The 24,839-nt window shown below is 32.7% G+C and overlaps 2 protein-coding genes and 1 pseudogene across 3 annotated transcripts; 1 reads left to right on the top strand and 2 right to left on the bottom strand.

The window, feature by feature from the left end:
* Nucleotides 1-3,055: 3,055 nt before the first annotated feature.
* Nucleotides 3,056-13,353, bottom strand: LOC108345201 (calmodulin-binding transcription activator 2). Of its 2 annotated transcripts, XM_052874686.1 has the most exons (13): nt 13,092-13,353; nt 11,304-11,423; nt 10,700-10,815; nt 10,441-10,529; nt 10,100-10,142; nt 9,280-9,457; nt 9,008-9,133; nt 8,371-8,642; nt 7,054-7,578; nt 5,956-6,647; nt 4,944-5,526; nt 3,571-3,897; nt 3,056-3,483 (listed from the first exon to the last, which is right to left on the bottom strand). In XM_052874686.1, exons 1-13 carry the CDS (start codon nt 13,129-13,131, stop codon nt 3,370-3,372), a joined length of 3,225 nt encoding a protein of 1,074 aa, XP_052730646.1. In that variant the 5' UTR covers nt 13,132-13,353; the 3' UTR covers nt 3,056-3,369. The 2 variants fall into 2 exon arrangements, with proteins under 2 accessions (XP_052730646.1, XP_052730649.1); XM_052874689.1 differs by lacking the exon at nt 9,008-9,133.
* Nucleotides 13,354-15,926: 2,573 nt separating this feature from the next.
* LOC128195194 (uncharacterized) lies at nt 15,927-16,455 on the bottom strand (annotated as a pseudogene).
* A 5,832-nt stretch (nt 16,456-22,287) lies between these two features.
* LOC108332191 (alternative oxidase 3, mitochondrial) lies at nt 22,288-24,288 on the top strand. Its single transcript, XM_017567376.2, has 4 exons — nt 22,288-22,784; nt 22,943-23,071; nt 23,543-24,031; nt 24,119-24,288. The coding sequence occupies exons 1-4, from the start codon at nt 22,464-22,466 to the stop codon at nt 24,176-24,178; spliced, it is 999 nt and encodes a 332-aa protein (XP_017422865.1). The 5' UTR covers nt 22,288-22,463; the 3' UTR covers nt 24,179-24,288.
* The last annotated feature ends 551 nt before the right edge of the window (nt 24,289-24,839 follow it).

Here is a 24,839-nt window from a genome sequence, read left to right as displayed (position 1 = left end):
ATATATATACGATTATTTTATCATTAGAGTTTATTAAAATAGAAATTAGTTAAATAGAGTTTATTCGTATAAATATCATTATCTTTATACAAACAGAATTTCTCTCAAATTTACTTTCTCTCTACTTTGAAGATCGAAAAGCATGGTAGGACTTTTAATGTTGAGACTTACCTTTCTATTCGATTAAATTGTTGAATAGAGTAAGTTTTTCTTTTTCTCCCTTTAGAGTCATTTGGGTTTTGATATGCATGTAATGTGAATTAGATTACACATGAGGTTTGGGGTCATTGATGAAACTCCATTCAATTAGGATTATTAGTATGATTGAATCATTGATATGCATCTTCTTTGTGCAGATTTTGCTTATCTCAATTATTAGGAGCGTTTAGAGTCAATGACCTTGGTAGTGTTTTATAACAAGTAAGGGAAGTTATAAGTTATTTAAACATTTGTTGTGCCTTGATATATAAATGTGATAAAATTATTATTTGAATTGAATTTGTTACATAATGTGAATTGGTTGATTGAAACCTTGCATGTTGTGTTTGGCTAAATTGATCGTGTTATTCGAGTTACAAGTGTGAATGCATGAATTGTTGGTTGGTCAGAATGATTGGTAAATTGGACATGATTGATTTCAATTGATGTATTTGACAAGTTAGGATTTGTTGTGATTTCTGAAAGGTAAAAAAAAAACACCATTTAAAACCTAAAAGAGTATGTATATTTGTCACTCATTTGAACTACCGTGTAACCTTGATGTGTGATATTTTTAGTTGGTTGGTTTAAGAATGTGAATTGGTATGGTGTTGAACTGATATTTTGATTAAATTTGAATTGTGTGATTAAGGGTTTGGTATTGTAAGTGTTTTGGGGATTGGTAAGTTCAGTTCAATTAATATCGTATAGTTCATTTTTGACTTGGTAACTTTGGTTTTTATCTATGAGAATGGAGAAAAAATTCCTTTAAAGCTTAGGAAATAGATTCACTAGTTTGTCATGAGTTATGTGTTATGCAAACCAGTTGGGTGAGCCACCCTCTCGTTAGGTGAGTGCCAAAATTGAGTTTGGTAGAGAAGCAAGGAAGGTTTTCTCGTTGGGTGATCAAACCAATAGCTGGATGAGTTTATGTTCCCTATTCTTAGCCATTTCGAGAAAAAAGATATTTCTATTTCATTAACCGTTGAATCGAATTGAAATTTTGACAATTGATCACAGACATATGTATCTTTACTTTGATCGTTGAGATCTTTGATTAGAAGTTTGTGGATAGATCATAGACATATGTTATTCTTTGCCTAATTTCTTACGATTATGCTTACTATCTTAGTAATGTTTTTTTATGAATAAGATGTATATATGTAAATTAATGTTTGTAATGTTTAATGTTGAATGAGTTGTTAGACATATGCATATATATACATATATATATATACACACACACACATATATATATATATATATATATATATATATATGAAAGAATGTTCGTGGTGGTTAATGTTAAATGAGATAAAAATGAGTGGTAATGAGATGGTGAATGTAGAATAGCTTTCAATGGTGAAAGCAATTCATTCTTGTGTTAGGTGTAATGAGTAAGGGCTCAGAATGAGATTATCCTGATTATGATAAATATTTCAACTCACATAAAATATAAAATATTTAGTCATGAGAGTGGATAAAAATTCCTATAACAAGGAATTGGTTCGGATGTAAACCTTTTTCAACGAACACAGGTGAACTAACCAAGTCATATAGAATTTAGGTTGATAAAACTATAATTTTATAAGTCAAAATGTTATATCGATATCCTTGTGACAAAGTATATTTTTAGGTCATACTCTATGCACAAACCCTCTAAATGTAATTATCATGATTTTGCTTATATAACGTGGATGATTGAACGAAGTTTTGTTTTGTGAACGATGGCTTGTTTGAATTATTTTAAAGTGTTTATAATTCTTTTCCTTTCTAAATGCACAAACTTACTCTTGTTTTTTGTGTTTATAATGATATATTGTAGGTAATAGCATGTTATAATTTATTAGAGGATAACACTAGTTAAAGGTTTGGGAAGTAATGAAAAACGTGTCAAATAGAATATAGATCAAACATAAGGTTATATTTCTATATTTTTTTTTTGGAAAAAACAAAACAAAAAATTATATATTATAAAAAATCGTATCATTTAGATTTATGGAGGACTACAATAACATTGTATTTTTAGGCTTTATACTTTCAAGTTAGTATTGTAAATCTATTAAATTTCAAGATCTTTTATATTATTGATAGCAAGTGCAAGTGATCATGGGGAGAGTTTCCAAATTAACACTTTCAACAATTTTGTAAATATAATCGTATTCATCACAATATTTCCATCCAACAAACACATTTTGCATCGTAGAATCCGATAGGCTGATTCACTTACTCTAAAATCTTCCCACGTTACCGTATGAAGATAAGCTGTAGAGAAAAAAAAAACTGACTGTGAAAGAGCATATCATCAACCTTACTTCTGACGAGATATTTATATTTTTGTAGTTAGGGCTATTTTTTACAATAACAATAATCTGATTTTTTTCTAAGATTTATTTTAATCTCTCGTGTATATTTATACTTTTCTATTTAGAACTCTAGAATTACGATAAGAAAATTAAAAAAATTCTAAAATTTATGTTAGTCTCTAAAATCTTCGATACTACTTTATCAAAATACAAAGCAAAAAAATGTTTATCTTTCACTAATAATCTTATTTATTAGCATTTTAAACAAAACATTTTATCATGGTAATTAGATATAATAATCTATTATAATAAAATGTATGAACTTGAACACAATTTAAATGACAAGTAAACCAAAAATAATTCACATGCTAGTTTGAAGTAGTAGTAGACTCGATCGTTCTAAGTAAGGATCTCGGATTCAAAACTTGTGGATGAAAAAATTATTAGGAAACAGATTATAAGTCGGTGATACTCTAAACCAATAACATGGTTATCCAAAAATGCAAATGACTAAAATACTAAATTTCTAAAATATACTGATACAATTTTAAGAATTAAAAACATTTCAATATAAATAAAATCATCATGTCATATACAGATCACCATATATAAAATTAAATCATGTCTATAATATTATTTCAACTGTCGAACCTTAACGCATTCAGGGTTTCATAATCTATTTATAATCCACCTTGGATACTAGTTTCTTTTTTTTTTCTAGAAAACAGGAAGACCTATGATTCAATATATATTATATATATACAGCAGCACGCGATGTTAGGAAATTTCCAATGCCGAATAAAACCAACTGGGCATCATCTATTTACCGGGAGGGAGGGTGAGTAGGTAGAGCGACGGCAGAGAATCAATCGAAAGCTATAGGCAAGAAATTTTCATCATCTAAAAGCATGTCAATATCAATCAAATCCTCCACACCATCAACTGCCTCTTCAGAATTCATCGAATTCAAATTATCTCCCTGGTAGATATAAAAACGAAGTATAAAATTAAACCTAATATTATTCATGAGTTTATACGTAGGACAAGACAAGCTAGTAGATCATACCTTGGTTTGACGGAAGTCCTCAACTACATTTAGCACCCGCCGGTATTGAGCCCGTGCCTCTGGATACTGAACCATGGACTTCACCCGTGAAAGGGCCTTTTGGAACCTTGCTTCACTTTGTTTCCTTCCTTCCTTGAGAAAATCATAATCATCCTCTTTCGGAGACTCTATTGGTTGGTCAGGGATGACCTTGTTCACAGTATCTGATCGAAATCCACGTAAACCACTGCCCTTGCGCCTCCAGCGTAATATGACCTTTTCCAGGATTCCCACGGACCATATGATTGTTCTATACTGCTTTCTGACCTGGTGACCTCTTACATGGGCCTTCAACAAAATGGAATTCAAGTCAGTTGAAGAATGTATCAATGTAAAAGGGCACACAACAAAAAACACAAAAAAAAAAAAAAGAGTTCTATGGGTGCTCAATCTCCATGCTTCTTCAGCAACCAGATTGCAAATACTTTAGGAAGACGAGATAGAAGATATCAACAACAAATGAAGGAAAGGATAACATGATTTCTCAAATCTGGTTTCCTTACAACAAGAAAAAAAAATGTCAAACTAGATATCACATAGGGTGTCAATATTGGTTATGGTTTCCTTACAACATGTTTGACATTTTTTTTTCTAAATCCAGTTAGAAACAAAATTCACTTCAAACTCTAGTTGACTCTGAAGTAACGAGTTTTTTTTCTTCAACTTAATTTACAATCAACATACACAATACTGTCAAACTTTCACCTAAATTGTACAATAGTTGATAGGATGTTCAATATGGTAAATTGAACAGCCATAATATTAAAAAGTAAATTAAAAAAATAGTTTCTACACTTTACATTATTTCATTTTAGTCCCTACATTCATAAATTCTACAGTTTTGCTCCTATTTGAAAATAACAATATGGATTTGATCCTGCCATTGGACAACGTCACAACCATATGAGATTTAGTTCCTTTCTACTTAACACAATAACACCGTTTTTCCACTTTAATCATAAGTAAAAAATTTATATTTTACTTTGGTCTCAACATTTACATTTAGTTCCTACAACCAACACAACAGTCCCTCTCTACTTAAAAGAGTTTTCATTTTTGTCATAAGTGGAAATTTTATACATAATTTTGGTATCAATTGTCACATTTTGGTTCCTACACCCAGTCATATGCCTGTTAGTTTTGATCCCATATGGAAAAAATAATCTAACACAGTTTGGACCGTATTAAACTATAGGGACTAATTTGTAATCAACTGTTCATGCTGGGGGGAAAATGTAGAGTTTTTTCATGTAGAAACTAAAATAGAAACAAAGCGACTAGTTTAAGTTACTAAAAATAGGAAGACAGGAATAAAAGAGAGCAAAACAGTGAACCTGGATTTTAACAATTCTTTGACGAATGATCAAGAATTCTTTTCTCTTCTTCCAACCCCGAAACTTTTTCTGTATTTGTATTGCAGCAGCACTGGCTAAACCCTCTCCTTGTCCAGATTTTCTCATCCTAGAAGCTAAAAGGGAAAGAGTTTGTTGATCTGACAATCCAAATTCTTCATCATGATCAGGCTTAGCTAACTGTTTCCTCTGAAATGACTGCATTCTGTATACTTGATGTATTCGATCAGCAGCTTGTGTAGCATTTCGGACAGCATTGAGAGAATCCTTAAGGCAGATAACATCTGGTATATCCCCATAAAGCACAGGTGTCGCAGTTCGCTCTGAAACTGTTTGGACTGCTTTCATTCCTGAAGTTTCTTTCCTACCATCTTTATTTTCCTCCATTGTGAGTAATTCAAGATGGCTAGTTAATAATGACTCTGCAAGAAAACCAGAAATTCCTTTGTGGCCATTGCTAGAAGCAAGATCTGAAGCTGTTCTACCTTCAGGAAATTCTGGACATGGATCTGTCACTGCTGCAGTGGCTGCACCCATGGACACAAGGACTGCAACTGTTCGCTCCCTGAGCAGATAGACAGATAATAACATGAGGATCATATTCATATTATGCTGAGTGAAGATAATGGATCTGACGACACTTTTGAAAAAGGGTACTCTAGTTTTGAAAGTATGACAGCATATATCTTTCAAACTTTCCTTTAACTGACCAAAGCAATTGTGCCAAAACAATTTTCAACAAGTTCACATGTATAAACAATCCACCAAAATTGGGATCAAAAGAGAATAATATTAGTAATGAAAAAAAAAAACAGATTTCTAAAAAATTTAGGAAAGGAGCTAAAATATTCACATCGCCTAATGGCATATTCAATCAAATCCCAAATTCTGGATAGTTGGAAATGGTCAGGGTAACAAAAGAGGCTTTAACCCAGATAAGGTAGTTGTAACATACACAAAATCAAAATTCAACAATTAAAAATAAAAGTCTTACCGGCCACAGTATGCAGCCCAATGTAGAGCTGTCCATCCACTCACATCACGGAAGTTGATATTTACTCCAGCAGTTATGATTGGTTTTATGGCCCAATCGTAACCAAGAGCAGCAACTAAATGTAACACGCCCTGCCCTTCCTCACTTAATACAAGAGGCCCTTTACCAGTTTCAGTTACTTTGTGAAGAAGCCAAGAGTACAACATCTCTTTAACCTGCTTGTGAAACATATGCTCCTTCAACTTGTGTTTTGTTACATCAATCTCCACAGTTGTCTCTTCTCTACTTGAATATTCTTCTTCCTCTTTCAGTGAAATAAGCTTGAAAATTAAGTTTCTTTTCTCCATATCATCCTCAAGCACTTGATTTGAAGTGTGCACTGAATTTAAAGAAAGTAACCCCACCAGTCGCAAATGAAGGACCATTTCAGTTGAACTGGTAAAAAGATCTGTAAAATCTATATTTCTGTCGAAACCTTCCCTGTACTCGAATTCCCGAACTTCACTACAGGCAAACCTATTGGAACACGTTATATAGAAGGGAACCCGTCCAATCTTATGAGGTGGAGCTTGACAGCATAAAATTCCATTTGCTAAAACCTCAGCAGGAACTTCTACTTCCCCAAACATACAGGACCAGTTACATGCTGTCACCATAGGTTGACTCTTCAAAAATGTTCCAACAATCAACACCTGTATGGTTTTGAATAGTATGAGTCCAATTAAAGCCAGTCTCATCATTTTTTGTGGCAGAACCCATAGCAAATTATTAAACCATTAGTTGTGTACAAAACTCAATAGCAGATAGAGAATATTAACCGGGTGCATGATGAAATACAAGAAACATTATGTAACAAAGAAATAGACACAAATTGGAAATATCCAAATAAATAAGGAACAAAACTATAAGCATCTGACCTGAAAAAGAGAAGTCAACATGAGAGGCAAAATATGAAAAGATAATAATCTAAAGTAAATTAAGTGCAGTGCCATACATATTTAATTAATTATTCCCACCACGCACAAGAAAAACATAGAAAAATCATAAATTTCTGCTAAACTATATATATTATAATTCTGTGAGTCTCAATCAAAGTACCTCAATTTCTGATTCAGCATAAGCCCATTTAGGTGAAAAATCATTTATGCTAAACAGCTGGTCTTGAGAAAGGGACAGGTTTAATGATGTATCATCTATCACATCCCCACAATCATCTGTGTTCCATGAAATACCAGGGGAGGACTGCGTATGTAGATCATCCACACCAGCAAATTCTTTAGTAATCCACCTAGAGAAACTATCAACCTTCTTTAAGCTCTCCTCTCCATCCAATAATCCACGCTTCATGGTCAAGGTATAATTAATACTTGCTTCACCAGCCACTTCATAATCAGAATTGGATTTTGTTGCAGGTTGAGACTGTGTATTTGTATATTGCTTTGAGATGTTTTGGTTCACAGACTTCTCTTTTAACTCACCATTAAAAGTGAACATCTCAGCAAGAATTTCTGAGCCTGCTACATCCCCCAGTAAACTAGTGCCATAATCAGATCCAAATTCCAAACCTAATGTTTGGGTAAGGCTCCACTTAGGTAATTCTCCTGTATCGTCCCCAAAAGGAATCTGAATAAACAATTAAAATAACAAAATGAAAATAGTTATACATCATTGCTAAATCTCAGAAACTGGTGCAGATTGAAGATTTTGATGAGAGAAATACAACTAAATGTTAAAAAAAAGTAATTAAAAGGGATAGATTAGTACAAGCATCAACTAAAACAAAGTTTGTAAGAAAAATGTGATAAACACTGTTTTCTAGCATTTCTACAACTTCAGAAACAATTCAGAACATTCAATGATAAACTGGTAGATCAGTAACAAGAAGTTATGAAAACACTCCCTCCCGCTTCATCATTCTAGGCATTGTAACTTACTAAAGCACATGGTTAAATGACAAACTCCCAAGAAAGAAACTGTATTTTCCCCGGTCACTTTTTCCAAAATCTATCTTCTTGAATCTCTTAATATTCTTTTGATAAATAGCAACAACTACCACCAATCCCCACCCTCCCTAGCTTCACTGTCCTCTAGATATTCTTCCCTTTTCAAAAATAAAACAATAGATGAACCATATAGCCCATGAAAAAATCATGACCATTAGAAACCACATAGAATAATAGAACTTTAAGAATCAAAGTAATGTTTCAAGCATAGTAGTCAACTGCACTGCTCGACCATAATTGCTATAGCTTTGATTTCTGGAACCAGACAGAAAATTCAATCCTGTACAACAAGATAGCACAACTCTCCGAATGGAACCTCAAATAAAACTCATCTTTGTGCTGAGAAATCAGGTGTATGGATATACAACAAAGTACACTACAAGAAAATATAGCCAGAAGTAATAGTATGTACCTGCCAATTTGAGTGGAGAGCCTGAGAGACCCTTTCCTCTTCGATGAGGACATTTTTATGCCCTAAAAGGTTGCCTGGAACAGCATTGTTTTCTTCAAGGATGTTTCCTGATGCACTTGGTGGAATGGATGTAGATGATACAAGAGAAGGAGCAGTATGCTTTCCTGAAGACTGCTCCATGGCATCGTCCCATGATGCAATGTCGTGTGCTCTATGACCCTGAATAAGTGGGATATATTCTGATCCAGGAACTGGAAACTGTCCACGATCACCTGAAAACATTTCAAAACAAACCACAAAAATTCAAACAAATCCCAGAAAAAGATGATAAATTTAGACTTTATTTAAGACAATAAATAAGTTAGAATATACCAAAAAAATTCAATATCTAGATTGTATCTTAATTTAAGACTAATTTCCATATTTCCTTACAATTTGCTTCCTTGTAGAGATTAGTATTCTGCTTTTTGTATTACTTCAGAACAAATGTAAAACATCATATCATAGAGTCATAGTATCAGTGTACTCAGTCTCCCGAATTTATTTTCTTCTCTCTATACATAAAACGCTTTGAACAAAACAAAAGTTACAAAATGATCATCTGAAGCAAATAAGAAGAAAAGGAAGATAAGATAACCTGAAGATGGATGCATAAGATACGAATTATTTGAACGAGCATCAATCTTATCGATAGGGCAATCATTCCCCAAACATTTTGATTCATGATAGGATTGTGATCCTGAACTGGCTTGATGAATATCCTCTAGGAAGAAGTTTGATTAAACCATTTAGACCAAATGGACCAAGCACTTGTGTAAATATATGGCGTAACAGTAAACCAATGTAAAGTCTTGGCATGTTAATTAAAAGAATTAAGTGTAACAACCATAACATAACTGACAGATTTACCTGAATCGGCATCTTCACATAAAGACGTCAGAGTGCTGGTTGGGCTCATGGAATCTGTACTTCCAGAAGGCACACTACCATAATTTCTAGGAAAGCCAGATGACAAAGAACTTCCCTTCTGGGAATCTGATGTGGCCTCACCAGAATATGTTTTTCCACCAACATTAGTTTTGTTAACCTGACAAACCCACAAAACACGTATTAATAAATCATTAAGGATAAAAAAGTGAGTCAATATTAGATTGAAAAGTTTTCTGTCAGATTTATAGAATATTATAGAAATAAAGTTCGGGATCTTTTCAAAAGGATTATGCAACTTCCTCAGTATTAACAATAGGGATTTCTAATGGTTAAAAATCAATTTCTTCTAATGGTAGAAAGAGAAAAACATAAAGTTTAGCAGTGGAAGAGTAAATACTGAATGTTAGTATGTTACCATTTTGTAGATATCGTAAAGCTTAAATATAGCTACCCAGGCTAATAATTGCTGAAGAAGCACGTTCTCTAATGCATGACGGCAAAAACTTAAGAAGGAAATCAGATTGAAGATAGATTTTTTGTTCACATTATATACAAAATTTAAGGGAAGAAAAATAGTACTTGTACAGTAGTACCCTAGTACTATTTTCCTCCGTCAAGTCTAGAGTGAAGTCCTAATGATAAGAAACTCAGAACAGACTATGCTTGAGCTACTAGATGTCATACATACTCTGGTCAAAACTTCAACAACAACAAAATCATGCAATGATACATTTCTTGATCTACTAAGGAAGCGGAATGCCTGAGTAAAAGCGTGAAATAAAGAAAACAAGTAAAATACCTTAACATCCAAGTAGTGCACAAATACTATATGCATCATATCCCTACAACAAAACAAAATCATTTTCTAATTAATTGTAATAATAAATATAAATAATTTCAGTAGAATATTGGAACTTAAAAATTTGCAGAGAAACCCTAAAAGAATCCAGTATAGTAACATATGCATATTATAAATACTATTAACAGACTCCAAATGCAAATATAAGTACACTAATGCTAGTAAGTAATAATGCGGTACTTAGGAAGGAATTCAGACAGCAACTTCCATGAAAAATAGAGTACTTCAAGTTTAAAGACAGCAGCAACTTAATAAAATGTAAACTAGTTCATCACACTCACTGTTCAAGCATCCAATAGCTTCGCCTCTGAAAATTTTCATTTTCTTCTCCATGGGCATAGTAGCAGTGTAACACATCAACACTTCCCACCTAATTTTGCACAAAGAAGGTAACAATCTAAGCATGTATTTTCTTAGTGTATAAAGACTAGTTTTCAATTAGAGAAAAATAAGCTAAAATATATGTATTATCTTATATATATGCTTCTCTTTCAAAGATTTTATTAACCACAAACTGAAAAATAAAAAATTCATGCTTGCCTTCAACTTTTCATGAGCTTCCTTCACAGTCTTTCCATCTTTTTTCTTTCTCCAATTATGTCCATCTTTTCTGAAGTACCTTAAAACCTTCCGATCAAAGAGAAAAAGCGAGCCACCTGGAATCATCAAATAACTGACATGAAGCAATTTTTTTTATGTACATAAAGCCATAATAAGACCTAAAAGATTAAATCAACTAAGAAATGCAATCAGGTTTTAGCATAAACAACAAAACTATAAATAGCATCCTAAAAACTACAGACATGATTATGCGGGAATAAAATATCAGGTGCACTTAGATGTTAAAGTAAATATCTTTTGGGATCTAAAAGGTTGCCATGTACAAGGTTGTAAAACATCTTAAGAAAGATGATTTGGGATGTTTAATAAGCAAGGCTTTTGCTGCAAAAGAAGAGGGATAAGCCCAGCCTCCATAATTGTCATTGATAAGGTTACCAAACAACCTCGGGAATACCGAGTTGCAACAAACCATTCATGATGGATATGTAATTTTAAGCATTTAAGCAATTCAATCCACCCATATGCACGAGACTGACATAGGAGGCAGTAATAAATTGATCAGTAACATATGCAGAAACCATACTTGGTGGCCTGGTAGGTGGTTCTGAAGTGATTTGAAACATCCGATAATTGCAAAGAATTTCACATATTTCCGCAGGGCGCAACCACCTATTCTGGGCTTCGAGTTGTAATTGCTGAAGATCTGCAGGATAATAAATAATAGAACATGGCATTCACTTAAACATTTGATTGCTATGTTATCACATTCACAATTTAGCAAACTTTAAGAATCAAACAACAGCCACACTAATCATATCAACAATATTAATAAATATAATTCTTAAAATCCCACATGCATAAGAAATTTGATTTATTAGCATGTAACTATGACTATTTGCTTTAAGAGATGCCACATATTACTGCCGCTGCTGCCACCTGCTAAATTTGATAATTTCTGTATTAACCTATTCAATTCCAATAATGCAATGGCAAAGAGAGGATCTAGCAACCAAAGCATCAGCATGCTAAAACAACTACCAAAATATTTTGCTATTAAGAAATTCACAGCTGCAAAGCAAAATCTTGGGATGAGAACTGTTAAGAAGAAAGTGGCCAGTAGTTTGAGCTTGAAGCTTTTACAAGTTGGTCATACTGAAAAGCAGCTGAGAAATTTAACAATGTAAGAATCAAAACATGTTAGTGCTTCTGTGGCAAGAGACTTCAGGATAGGGACAGTACCCAAGATGTAAGAACAGTATGATTTCATATCTCAAGTTTCATTTCAATGCTTCAGCTTGGTAGTCCAAAGCATGCAATTGATTTTACTCAAGCTACTATAGTACAGGAGTTGTAAGCACTATCATAGCTAATTAGGGAAGCAAGATCATTAGACTGACAAACGGATCCTTTGGCAATCGAGAGGTACCAACTAACACAATGTAGTTATTTTGTTTTAAAAGGGGCACTGGACAAGATTTTATAGAAACATATTTTTAATCCAGAAGAGGCACTGTTGGTTATGCTGATACCTTGGATGCAAAGGCTTTGCTTGAACATCTCAACTACAGATACTGCTGGCTCTTCCAAGACAGAAGAGGATGTTGCTCTCAGTAAATTGAAAGCAAACAGACTAGACAAAATGGGTAAAAAGCAATTCAGTAGCTTAGTCTTCTCTAAAATAGTTGAAGGGAAATTATTATGTGAAGTCAACTTGTCTCTTCCTAGACATACCTCTACTTACAGTGAAAAACCAGCAAGGACATGGCCTAGGAGAATTTCTTTGAACCACATAAACTTGTTACCCTAGAGAAAGCAGAAAAATATATAGTTTTCTTTTAACCTCTGAAATACAGATGCAAACTGCTACAATAGAACCCATTTAGCAGCGGACATAAGCTTTTCTGCAAATTAAAAGAGAGAACAATATTTTCTTACAGCAACAGCAGCATTATAATTTTTCAATAGAGTAGCATGCATTCCATCTATTTAATGAAGAACCAATACCAATCCATGGTCCAAGCCATTCACACCTAACAGACAAAGTGACGGTCACGTGAATTGCACAAAAACGCTTCTTCACTTTTTTCACCCATAATCCCTAATTGAACCAACGAGTACATTTTCAAATAAAATATATAAAGATTTTCACGCACAAAAAAGCAGAGAGTTGAAACCCCTAACAATTAACTCCTTTCCAGAATCCCACAGCAGACAATCGAAATTTGAGGAAGCTAGGCTACTCGAAATCATTCCGACACAAATCAAACAACATGATCAGGCATTCATTCTACAAGTCTAAATTGAACACTAACTTAATCGAAACATAAGTAATATAAAATCAATAAGTGAATCAATTAAAATAAATCATGACCTAATCGAGGTCCCAATCCGTAAGAACCACGCTCCGCCATGGCGAAGACCCAAGAATCTGAGAGAGATCGACGCGGAAACGTTGAAGCCGTGTATCAGTATCTCTATCAATCAAACACACTTTTTAGCTTTCGTTCGTTCGTTCGTTCTTTCTGCGCTTTTCGCTCTTTCCAGTCAGCTTCTTCTCACACACAGTAACGTGACGAAGTGAATAACCAGAACAGGCGGGACATGGGGACAGCTACAACCTTTATTTTTATTTCTTTTTCTTTTTCTTCTTCCGTTTTTCATTAACTTTGTATTTTTGTAATTTTTTATATTAAGATATATTTCTCTTCTTCAGTTTTTTTTTTATATTTTTATAATATGTATATTATATATAATATATAATAAATTACAGTAGAAGGGCGTGTCTGAAAACAAATTACCATCAGGAAACTGACGTTGACTTCAATGATAGAAGTAAGTTACTTTTTGTTCATTATTTTTTTCTATTATGTAATGTTTCAAACACTTATTTATGTATATTTGTCCATAGAAATTTAATACACTAAAAAAAATAATACAATAATTTTATACATCAGGTAACTAATTTTAGTTAAATTTCTTGACGTGTGTATTTTTATTTAATGTGAAATTTTGACGAAGTTATTTATTTGATTGTAATATGATTTTTATATTTGATACGTGTTAAAAATATTTATGTGAACTATATGTTATAATTAGAAGGATGCGTTTGAAAGAGAAAAATACTTTTGCTGTGATTAATGTTGGCTTCAACGAAACAAGAAAGTTCATTTTGTGTTTGCTGTTTTGAAGATGTTGACAAAGTTATCAGTTTTAGTCGTGATTTAACTTAATATTTGATGCAAGATTTGATAAAAAAAAATATTTTAATGAGATAAAAAGATATTTCAAACATTAAATAAAATATTTGTTAATAAAAGTTAAACTATAAATATCAAATCTTTAACATACTTATTTAATTGATATGTTAAATTTGGCCTTAATTTGACATGTGACAGTCATATTTTACAATTGGTAGCTGATATTTTGGCTAAATTCGGCCTTAGTTTGAGATTCAATGGTCAAATTTCGTCTAGTTTATTTGTCTTTTTCTTTAAACCCTTGTGTGTGTGATGTATCTTGAACATGTGTTATAACGAAATAGTTCTTAATATATTTTTGGTTTTGGTATTTATGTCTCCTTTTCAAAAACAAAAACCATCCATTGCGCAAAATAATTCGTACTGGATAATTTAAATTATGATAAGGAAATTTTGAATTATTAAAAATTTATTAAGAAAAATATCAACTTAATTGAATAACAAAGATTAAAAGAACAATTGTGAAGATTATTAACAAAAGAGATGAAATAAGTGGTTTAAGATTATTAACAATTGTGAAGAGGAGTGGAAGTAATACATTAGTAAACAATTTTACGATATCGTATTTCCTTTTCCTTTTTAATTTTAAGCAAAATTAGTTAATTTTATACCATTTGTGAAAGTAAATTAATATTATTTAATTTTACTAATCTCGATGATAAACTCTTCATGAACAATGTTCTAAGTGATGAGTGTTTGATAAAACATAAAAGAAAAAACTTGGGAGGAAATATTTTATTGAAAATAAAAAATTGAGTTGATTTACATAAATGAAATATGATTGAATATAAAGAAAAAATCCAAATAACCGAAAATTATAACATAAAAATAACACATAAAAGTTAACAAAAAATTAAAAAATATATCAAACATTAATAAATAATATGTCATTAAAAAGAGTAGAAATTCTAACCGTAATTAAATCTATTTTACATGACCAAAATAAATTGTATATATGTGGGTATAGAATAATGTGCTTTGGATAATCAAATTTTATTAAAAGTTATAAAAGCGGGTTTAATTATTAAATAAGAAATAAAACTTACTGAAATCTATAATCTATAAAAGTAATTAATAAGTAAACATTACCGAAAATTATTTTAGAGTATGGTTTTAATATATATATATATATATATATATATAGGTTTCTGATATACTTAGTACGGTCTAAAAGAGACACGGAAGAGAAAGGGTTAAAATTAACTCCTTTAATTATTATTCATGGGTAATAATGTATAACGACTTTGATTAGGTATACATAATTTTTTTAACTTTAAAATATAACTGTTTTTTTCCGTATATAAATCATCCAACCGTTTCATTTAACGTTTTAGTTTTCAATATCTCTTGTAGAACAAACATAATAAAATATCATATTTTTCGTAGTTTTTTAATTACAAAATTTAATAATAACTTTTATTACGTTTAAAATTTAAAAAGATGCGAACACACTGTGCTAATAAACAATACAAAAATTTAAGATTATTTTATTGGGTTAAATATATTTTTAAACTCTAAACTATGAAGTGAATTTATTTTTAGTCTCTCTTTCGTAAGGTACATTTTAGTCCTCTTCTTAAAGAAAAATTAATTTTTAGTCCTCAAAAACTAACACCGTTAAAAACCAGCTGATGTGGCTAACGGTGGTGTGATACGTCATTTTTTTTTTCTGACACCAGTTAATCTTTCTCAACTCTTCTCCCTCCCTCTCCCTCCGACTCTGCCATAGCCACCTCCGGCGCCACCATCAACCGTGAAACCCCCATGTGCAACCACCCTCCACCACGCTCACCTCCATAGCCAACGTAAAACCTCTATCTCTACTGTCCAGAAAACCTCCAAATCGCATATCAATTCATCTCCTCCCACCACCATAGAGACCCAAATCAGAAAACTAAAACCACCCAAACCTTCATCAGTGCAACGCCCCCCACCCACCCACCGCCTCATCAACCCAACATCGCTTCCACCCGCTGCCCTTTCTTACGCTGCTTCCTCAAATTCCTCGCCATGTCCCTCACCGCAACACCTTCCAAAAATACCACCACAGCCACTGCCCTCAACACCATACCCCCGAGCCCCCACAACTTTGCATCTCCCCAATCCCTCTCTGATTGGCTCAAACCCCGCCTCCCCTCCGAGTCCTTTGCCTCGTTGGGCGTCAAGCCCGGCACCAAAAACGTGCACAACCTCTGGCTCAAACTCTCTCGGGGAGAAACCTCCCTCGCCGATTCCAGCTCTGATTCGGACAGTCCACGTCGTCCTCGTCTGTGTCACCGCCAAACACGGCAAGGTCCTCGTCGAGTCGCACCAGGAGTTGTCCGATGGCAACATCCGGAAGCGCGGTAGGCCCTTGTCGGAGAGGATGAAGCCCAACGAGGACCCCGAGTCTGCTGCCGTTAGAGGCATTTTCGAAGAGCTTGGTTCTGCGATTGTTGGTGCAAGACCCAATCCTGAAATCGCTGACATTGTCACCATTGATCCCAATTCGTACGAGATGCGGGTCGAAGAGCGCGATTTGGGTTCGTACCTGGTTTTCCCGGTTGGGTGTTTTGTTGTTTCCTTCTTGAATGTCAATCACTTCATTTTGTTCAAATGAATTCAGAAATAGGAGTGATAATCAGATAATGGGTTGAATGAGTTGTTGTTAAGTTGCAGCTAATGAATTCAGCTTGTGTTGGTATTTGTGATGCGGAAGAGAGGGGAGGGTCGTCGGTGGTTGAGGAGGTGGTGGGAACATCCTTGGTGGGGGAATGGGGTTGGGTTGGTGGAACGGGAGAAAATCTGAGGAAGATTGATGTCAAAAAAAAATGATGTGTCACACCACCATTAGCCACATCAGCTGGTTTTTAATGGTGTTAGTTTTGGAGAACCAAAAATTAAGTTTTCCTTAAGGAGGAGGATTAAAATGTACCTTACTTTGAAAGAGGGACTAAAAACAAATTCACTTGATAGTTTAGGCCTAAAAGCATATTTAACTCTATTTTATTTGATAATACATTTTCCAAAGTATTTTAAATTTTTAATAAAAATTTGATATTTTCTGGACGTACTAATTTAAAAAATATTAGAAGATCAAAGAAATGTAATGCAGCAAGATTTATTTTTTCTTGCAGTGAATTAAGTGGATTTTAATTTATTCCATTAAAAATTGAAATATTAATGTTGTTGAAGCCATTCATTCTTAGACACGTAGGGTGGTAGGTGATTTCCGGAACAGTCTGGTTCAATAAAACTTCGATGGAGTGCACGCACGTACATGTCTTCGTTCTTTTTTTTCAAAATAAAAAATACTAAAAAAATTAAAAGGGCACAATTTGCATCATATCCTCCCAGTCTCCATACCTCACGCACCTGTTCCCTGATCTAAACAGTTTTCTACCGCGTTCCCACGGACATTTACAATAGATGGTTCATGCTCTTCTCCGACCTATGAGATGAATGATATGAACAGAATGATATTATTTTAATTTAAAATTAAAAAATAATTTATTTATAGACTTTTTTTTATAAGGGTTTACTTTTTACAAATATAATTTAGATTTAGATTAAGTTTTTAACAATTGAATAATTTTACTTTACATAAATACCATTGAAATAAGTAAAGAATAATAGGGATTTTAAAAGATAATACTCAATCATTTTATTATTTAAAATAAATAAAACTTTTTATTAATTGAGTTTTTTTATAGAAATCATTTTTAAAAAAATCTAAAATGTTTTCTTTATTTTTTTTTTAGACTTTTTTTACCTCATCTTTCCTCTCTTTAAATATCAAATATTACAAGAGAAATTCTTACAGAGACACACTCAACTGATCAAAATTCAAAATAAAATAAGTTTATTTTTTGCGTCTTTTTTAATTAGTGGTTGTTTTGAGATATAAATGACTCTCTGATCCATGTGTGTGACTCAAAATGATATATTTGTTTGTAATTACGAGGATGCAGTCTGACCTTTGATAAGAGTTTTTTTTGTGTACATGTGAAAACTAGAGTTGTAGGAGTTTAGGATATTCATAAGACAATCTTTTAATCCAAGTATGAGCATTATGAGTTTATGGTAATATCTTTTGGTATGATAATTTCTTACCATATTAATGGATATCAAAATGATCTTGTGTCCCCTTTTAGATAAGTTTGTGGTTGTCTTCAAAGATTTTGGTTGCCTTAATGGAGACAATTGGAAGTAGTTTGAGAATGAGTTTAGTCCATCATTCTCAAACTAATGGTTAGTTAAAGAAAATCATCCAAACTTTAAAGGATATGGTAAGGGCTTGTGTCTTGGAGCACCTTGGGAGTTGGGATGAATTACTACCTTTAGTGTAGTTAACCTATAATAATAAATTTAATGCTACTATTAGGATGACTCCTTATAAGACTCTATGTGGTAGAAGATGTTAAACTCTCTTATGTTGATTATGGGATGAGGAGGCATTGGTGTGTTAGTTTAAGGTGTGTTAGCAACTATAGAAAATGTGAAGTTGATATAAGACAATATGAGAGCATCTTAGAGTATTATGCTATATCAATTTCTCTTAAAAGAGTGGTTTAGTGACTTATGAGTTCATTTACCCTTAATTCTTTCAATCTGCAATGTTCTCAAAGTACATGTTTGGTCTTAATAATATAGTAGAAGAATATGATGTGTTAGATATATAGGATTTTCCTTGGGAAGGTAGAGTTGGATAAGTCAAGATTGTTGATCACCATAATAAACCAGTTCAAAGGTAATATTATCAATTTGGTAAATGGATATGGATGGTAGATCAATCGAATATATGCAAAAGTTATAAGAGAAAGTAAAGATAATGTATCCTTACTTCTTTCTCACTAGTGAATTTTCAAAGATAAACATTTTTCTTGTTAAAAAGAGTGTAAAAGCAAAGAATATAGTAAATAATAGTAATGGTTTTAAAAAGTTATTTTATTATTTAAAACATTATACCATAAATAGAAATTCTATTAAAATAATTTCATTTTATAAAATCCACCATCTTTCTAAATGTTTTTTCTATAAAAACATTTGTTTGTCTTCTCTCTAGATCTTTGACCTCTTTTTTCATCTGTTTGAATATCATAAATCCTATGAGAGAGCTCTACACATCCAATTTATCAAAATTAAAGACAAAGTAAGTTCAATTTTTTCTCCTTTTTAAATTAGTATATTGTTTTGAGTTACATGTGATTTTCTTCGTTCTTATATGTGATTCAAAATATTTTAAAATAAATCTTTATTTTTTTGTGTTAATGAGAATATGTTCTAATCTTTGATAGAATTTCTCTTTGTATATTTAGAATAGTTTAGAGTTAAAATCAATAATATATATATATATATATATATATATATATATATTGAATAAGTTTGCTTAATGTCAAAAATATAGTAATCTTAAAGATAGTTTTTGGTTATTTTTGAGGATGTTACACTTTATGCTTCAATTGATCACTTGTATTATTGTTCTCGTTAGAATTTTGTACCTACATGAAATAACTTTCTCTAAATGATATGAATAGACTTCAATGGAAAGATTACATCAATAATAGGTCGCATGGTAAAATTAATGGTCCATTTATGATGTTTTTTTTACAAATTTTGTGTTACTTGTTAAAGCAACCCTTCTTGGAAACCAATTGTAACGAGAGAAGACCATGAAAACATGAGGGTGGAAGAAACACGTGGAAGCAGGCGCGTGAGGAGAAAGAATATTAGACTTAATGATTATGATTGGACGGGGATTCATTAAATAGAAGTTTGTTAGAGGAGGGAGGGTGTGCTGTCATTTACGTATTCTCTGACTTATTCTTTTTGTCCTGTGCATTTCTTCACTGCTGCCATTTCCTTTTTTGTTATATGAACTTTTATACTCAGAATATTTGGAGGACGTTTTTTTTACAGATGATATTACGAAAACCATTATAACTTCATTTCATTCTCCTTCCCAAATTCTATTACTGTTATATTGCTGTCTTACACTGGAACCACTTCAAGAGAATATGCCATACCAAAGGAATTGCTGAGTTATTCTCCTTGCAGGTTCAAACCTCTCACACCATACAAGATCAATGGCTGGATCTTCCAAAGAATATGGAGCCGGAAATTGTATTGTTGCTCCATCAATACAAAACAGTTTTTGACCTTCCAACAGGACTACCTCCTGATAGGCAACAAAATAATTTTATTCCCTTAGTTGAAGGTGCTAACCCTGTGAAGGTACGTCCATACAGATACCCTCACAGTCAAAAGTTGCAAATTGAGAAAATGATTTCAGAGATGCTGCAGGAAGGAATTATTATTCCATCCACCAGTCCGTTTTCGTCACCAATCATATTGGTTAGGAAAAAGGATGATACTTGGAGATTTTGCACAGATTATAGAGCTTTGAATGCTATAACAGTTAAAGATAGTTTCCCTATTCCCACTGTGGATGAATTACTTGATGAGTTGTATGGGGCACAATTTTTCTCTAAACTAGATTTAAGGTCTGGGTATCATCAAATATTGATTAAAGAGGAGGATAGGCACAAAACAACTTTTAGAACTCATCAAGGGCATTATGAATGGTTGGTCATGCCATTTGGTTTAACCAATGCCCCTGCCACCTTTCAAGCCCTCATGAATGACATTTTTCAAGGTATTCTAAGAAAATTTGTCTTAGTCTTCTTTGATGATATATTAGTATACAGTCCCACTTAGGAAGAGTACCTCCAACATCTTGAGACAGTCCTACAGATTTTACAACATCATCAATTATATGCAAAATTATCAAAGTGTGCTTTTGGCCTACAAGAAGTTGATTATCTGGGTCATACAGTATCTGGAAAAGATTTTGAGGTCATTATTAAAATATCATTATACCATGGAAAGAAAATAAGTCATGGGTAACCTTCTCAACTAACTATGTTGATTGTGAAATCATCTATCCATCTTATTTTATTCGAGTAACCTTTCACGTCTCATAAATTGAAGGTGTAATCTCTTAAATAAAATAAGACATATGGATAACAAAATACATAAATATACGACATATAATGTATAATATAATTTTTTTATCCATAATACAATCTTGTATGTAATAACCCATAATTTTGATGATAACAAAAAATTATGAGATTTAATTGATTTAATCAAGCTACTTAATGTTTAAAAAAGGTAATATAAAAATTTAGACCATATATTACTTTATTTCTTTGCAGTGACAATTAAAATAATAAACATATTCACTTTATTTCTTTTTTCATTGTTAATTTTCTTACTTTTTTTAGACAGAAACAAAAAACAGCATAGCAATATTGAAAATTAAAAATAATTAAAAATGTTAAGAAAAAACATGCATTATTAGTGTTAAGAATATTTTAAAAAAATTTAAATTTAAGACGTATTTAATATTAACTAAATTAATATTGTTTTCTCATATGAATTAATTAATTGAATCCTGTAAAAAATTGAATAAATTGTTATATTCAAATTTGTTTTAATCACTTTGTTACCTTATCTATTAATACACTATGGTAATGCGATAACAAGATACACTATTTTTAGATATTTTCAAAAAATATTGTATGTACACCATCAAAGATAATAAACATAAATTAAACTCATAAACAAATAGTTCTATGAACTATTATAACATTTACAATTTTGTTGAAGTTGGAAAGTAGGTCATGTTTGACCTGGCTTCTCCTTTCTTTGGTTTCTTCTCACAGCAGAACATGTTGATTAGACCAGGTGCAATTGGTCCCAAAGTAAGTCACCCTTCAACAAAATAATAGTCAACAATGGAGAAAAGTCCAATATGCTTCCTGTCAGTTTTTCTTTTTTGTTTAAAGATTACCAACCTGCTACCAATAAGTTTAAACAATTCATATGAAAAATTTATAATATTATCTTGAATCTCTAACTTTTAGTAAATGAAAGTAGGAATCTTTCTGGTAGAATATTGTTTAAAGTAATGGAATATACACACTTTTACAATGATTTGATATTTTATATTTATTTGATATAGAATAAAATGGTTATAAAAATATAAATTATAAAAAAAATAGTGAATAAATGTAAAAAATTTATATTTGTTAAAGAATATTTTTCTATTGTTTAACTTCCTCGTTTTTATAACTTTTCCAACGCAAAACTACATAAAACTTGAAGTTGTAAGAATTACTTAAAAAAATTGATTGTTCTAGCACAGGTTCGTGAACAAGACCTTTCCAACATAATGGCAAGCCAACATAATGGCAAGTAACAGTTGCTGTCAAAAAAGTCCTCAATCAAACGGTTCATAACCATCGCAAACCAAAATATCAAATCTTTATGGCTAAGTTGTCGTGGTTGTGACCTTCCCCAACCCCTTCTTTTCCCGGTCTCCTCAATCATCAGGTGGCAAACATAGAATTGAACACCAAAACATAATATTTAATATTCAGCGTGTATATAAATCTTCAAATCTCAGCCATTTTCATTCACAGATCAAGAAATAAAAACATTACATGCTGTCAAGATCCACCATGAAGCATACTTTAGTAAGGTCAGCGGCACGAGCTCTGCTTGGCGGTGGCCGTAGCTACTACCGCCACCTCCCAACAGCCGCGATCGTGGAGCCGACACGCCAGCATGGCGGCGGCGCGTTTGGAAGCTTCTATTTGCGGAGGATGTCCAGTCTTCCAGACATCAAGGATCACAACTCAGAGGAGAAAAAAAACGAGGTCAAAGACACCGACACCAACGCCGTCATTTCCAGTTACTGGGGGATCTCAAGGCCCAAGGTCCGCAGGGAGGACGGAACTGAGTGGCCATGGAACTGTTTCATGGTAAGAATATCTGACTCTCTGTAAACTGAAAATTTCACCTCTGTTTTACGTTGGTTTGACACCACCATGTTGTAAATTTCCGCGATGAACATGCTTTTATGTTTTCTTTATGATGTCTTGAGGTCTGAGCATTTTTGTTTCTATGGCGTCTCTCGCAGCCATGGGACACTTACCACTCAGATGTGTCAATAGACGTGACCAAGCATCACACACCGAAGACATTAACCGACAAGGTTGCTTTTAGGTCTGTCAAGTTTCTAAGGGTTCTCTCTGATTTATACTTCAAGGTATGTGCTACTGCTATGCATAATATGATTTCTTCCTTCAATTTGACACCGATAATAAATATATAAAAATGATTTTCTAACTGGTTAAGTATTAAGGTTTATATGTAAGAGTAAACATTAGGATTTAGGAGCACAGATAAACATCATTAGAATTCAAACAATTTGATTAAGGAACATTCCAAATAGTGTTGGTACTGAATTTTTTGTACTCCAAATAACATCAATTCTAGTTCAAAAGATCTGATATATCTAACAAGTATTTTGAGAGGGAATTTATTGAGAAGATACACACATTGATTTATAATTCTTTTCTTGTAAGATGTTCAACTTTTAATGTCTACTGAGTGTGGAATTTAAACTCACTTGAATTCCAACAAAAAGTAACAGTAGAAGAATTTGATTCAAGACGAGTTTACTTGGTACAAATAAGGAAGAGATTGAGTTGATAATTTGAATATTTTTCACTTTCAGGAACGGTATGGGTGCCATGCCATGATGCTGGAAACAATTGCAGCGGTTCCAGGAATGGTGGGAGGGATGCTGCTGCACCTGAAGTCTCTGAGGAAGTTTCAGCACAGTGGGGGATGGATCAAGGCATTGCTTGAGGAAGCAGAGAACGAGAGGATGCACCTGATGACGATGGTGGAGCTGGTGCAGCCCAAATGGCACGAGAGGCTTCTGATTTTCACTGCACAGGGCGTTTTCTTCAACGCCTTCTTCGTGTTTTACCTCCTCTCACCAAAAGCAGCACACAGGTTTGTTGGGTATTTAGAGGAAGAGGCTGTGATTTCATACACACAGCATTTGGAAGCAATTGAGAGTGGCAAAGTTGAAAACGTCCCTGCTCCTGCCATTGCCATTGACTACTGGAGGCTCCCCAAGGATGCAACTCTCAAAGATGTTGTCACTGTGATTCGTGCAGATGAGGCTCACCACAGAGATGTCAACCACTTTGCTTCTGTGAGTGCCATTTTTGTCACCTCTTGATCATTGCCTTTGTTGTTTCACTTTGTTCTTCTTCTGAATGTTGTGTTCTTCTTCCTGCAGGATATTCACCAGCAAGGAAAGGAATTAAGGGAGGCACCAGCTCCTATTGGTTATCATTGAGCCATTGTTGTAAATTTTTAGCAAAAAGAATTTGTAGCTTTTCTCATCTAGAACTTTCTATTAGTGACTGAAGGATCAATAAAATGCATTTGTTTGCACTCACTCTAAAACAGAAATTTTATGGAGATCACTAGTTATGTGATACATTGGAGATGTGTATAATTTAAGATCATAAAAGGGAATAGAAAAAAAGAGTAAATTTACCTGCCTTCTATGGTTGAATAGGTGTAGTTTCAGACATAGGATCTATCTGTAGCTGTAATCTTACAGCCAAGTTTTCCTATGTCAGTACAAATTTTACCAAACATTGTTCGGGATTAATGATAAAACAACTATGATTTGAGACAAATATTTAAATCACTATATTCTATCTGGTTTGAGACAGACAAGTATCTAAAATTTAAGTCATCTACCCTAAAATTAATTATTAAAATTCCACACATTTATCATTCATAAAATTCATAATTAAGGACAAAAAAAATATTATTTGTTATACTAAAAAGAGAAAGAAATATTAATAAAACTGCATAGCATTTTTATACCTAAATTAAAATTTGTTTTATTTATTTTATGTCCACAAAACATCAATTGAGACGATTTTCTCATTTTTTTTATTCAATGAATCCAATTTTGAACCCAAAATTGTTAAATAAAATTCCCA

This window comes from Vigna angularis, chromosome 1, assembly GCF_016808095.1.
Source record: "Vigna angularis cultivar LongXiaoDou No.4 chromosome 1, ASM1680809v1, whole genome shotgun sequence".
Taxonomy (NCBI): domain Eukaryota; kingdom Viridiplantae; phylum Streptophyta; class Magnoliopsida; order Fabales; family Fabaceae; genus Vigna; species Vigna angularis.
This window is presented reverse-complemented; position numbering and strand designations above follow the sequence as displayed.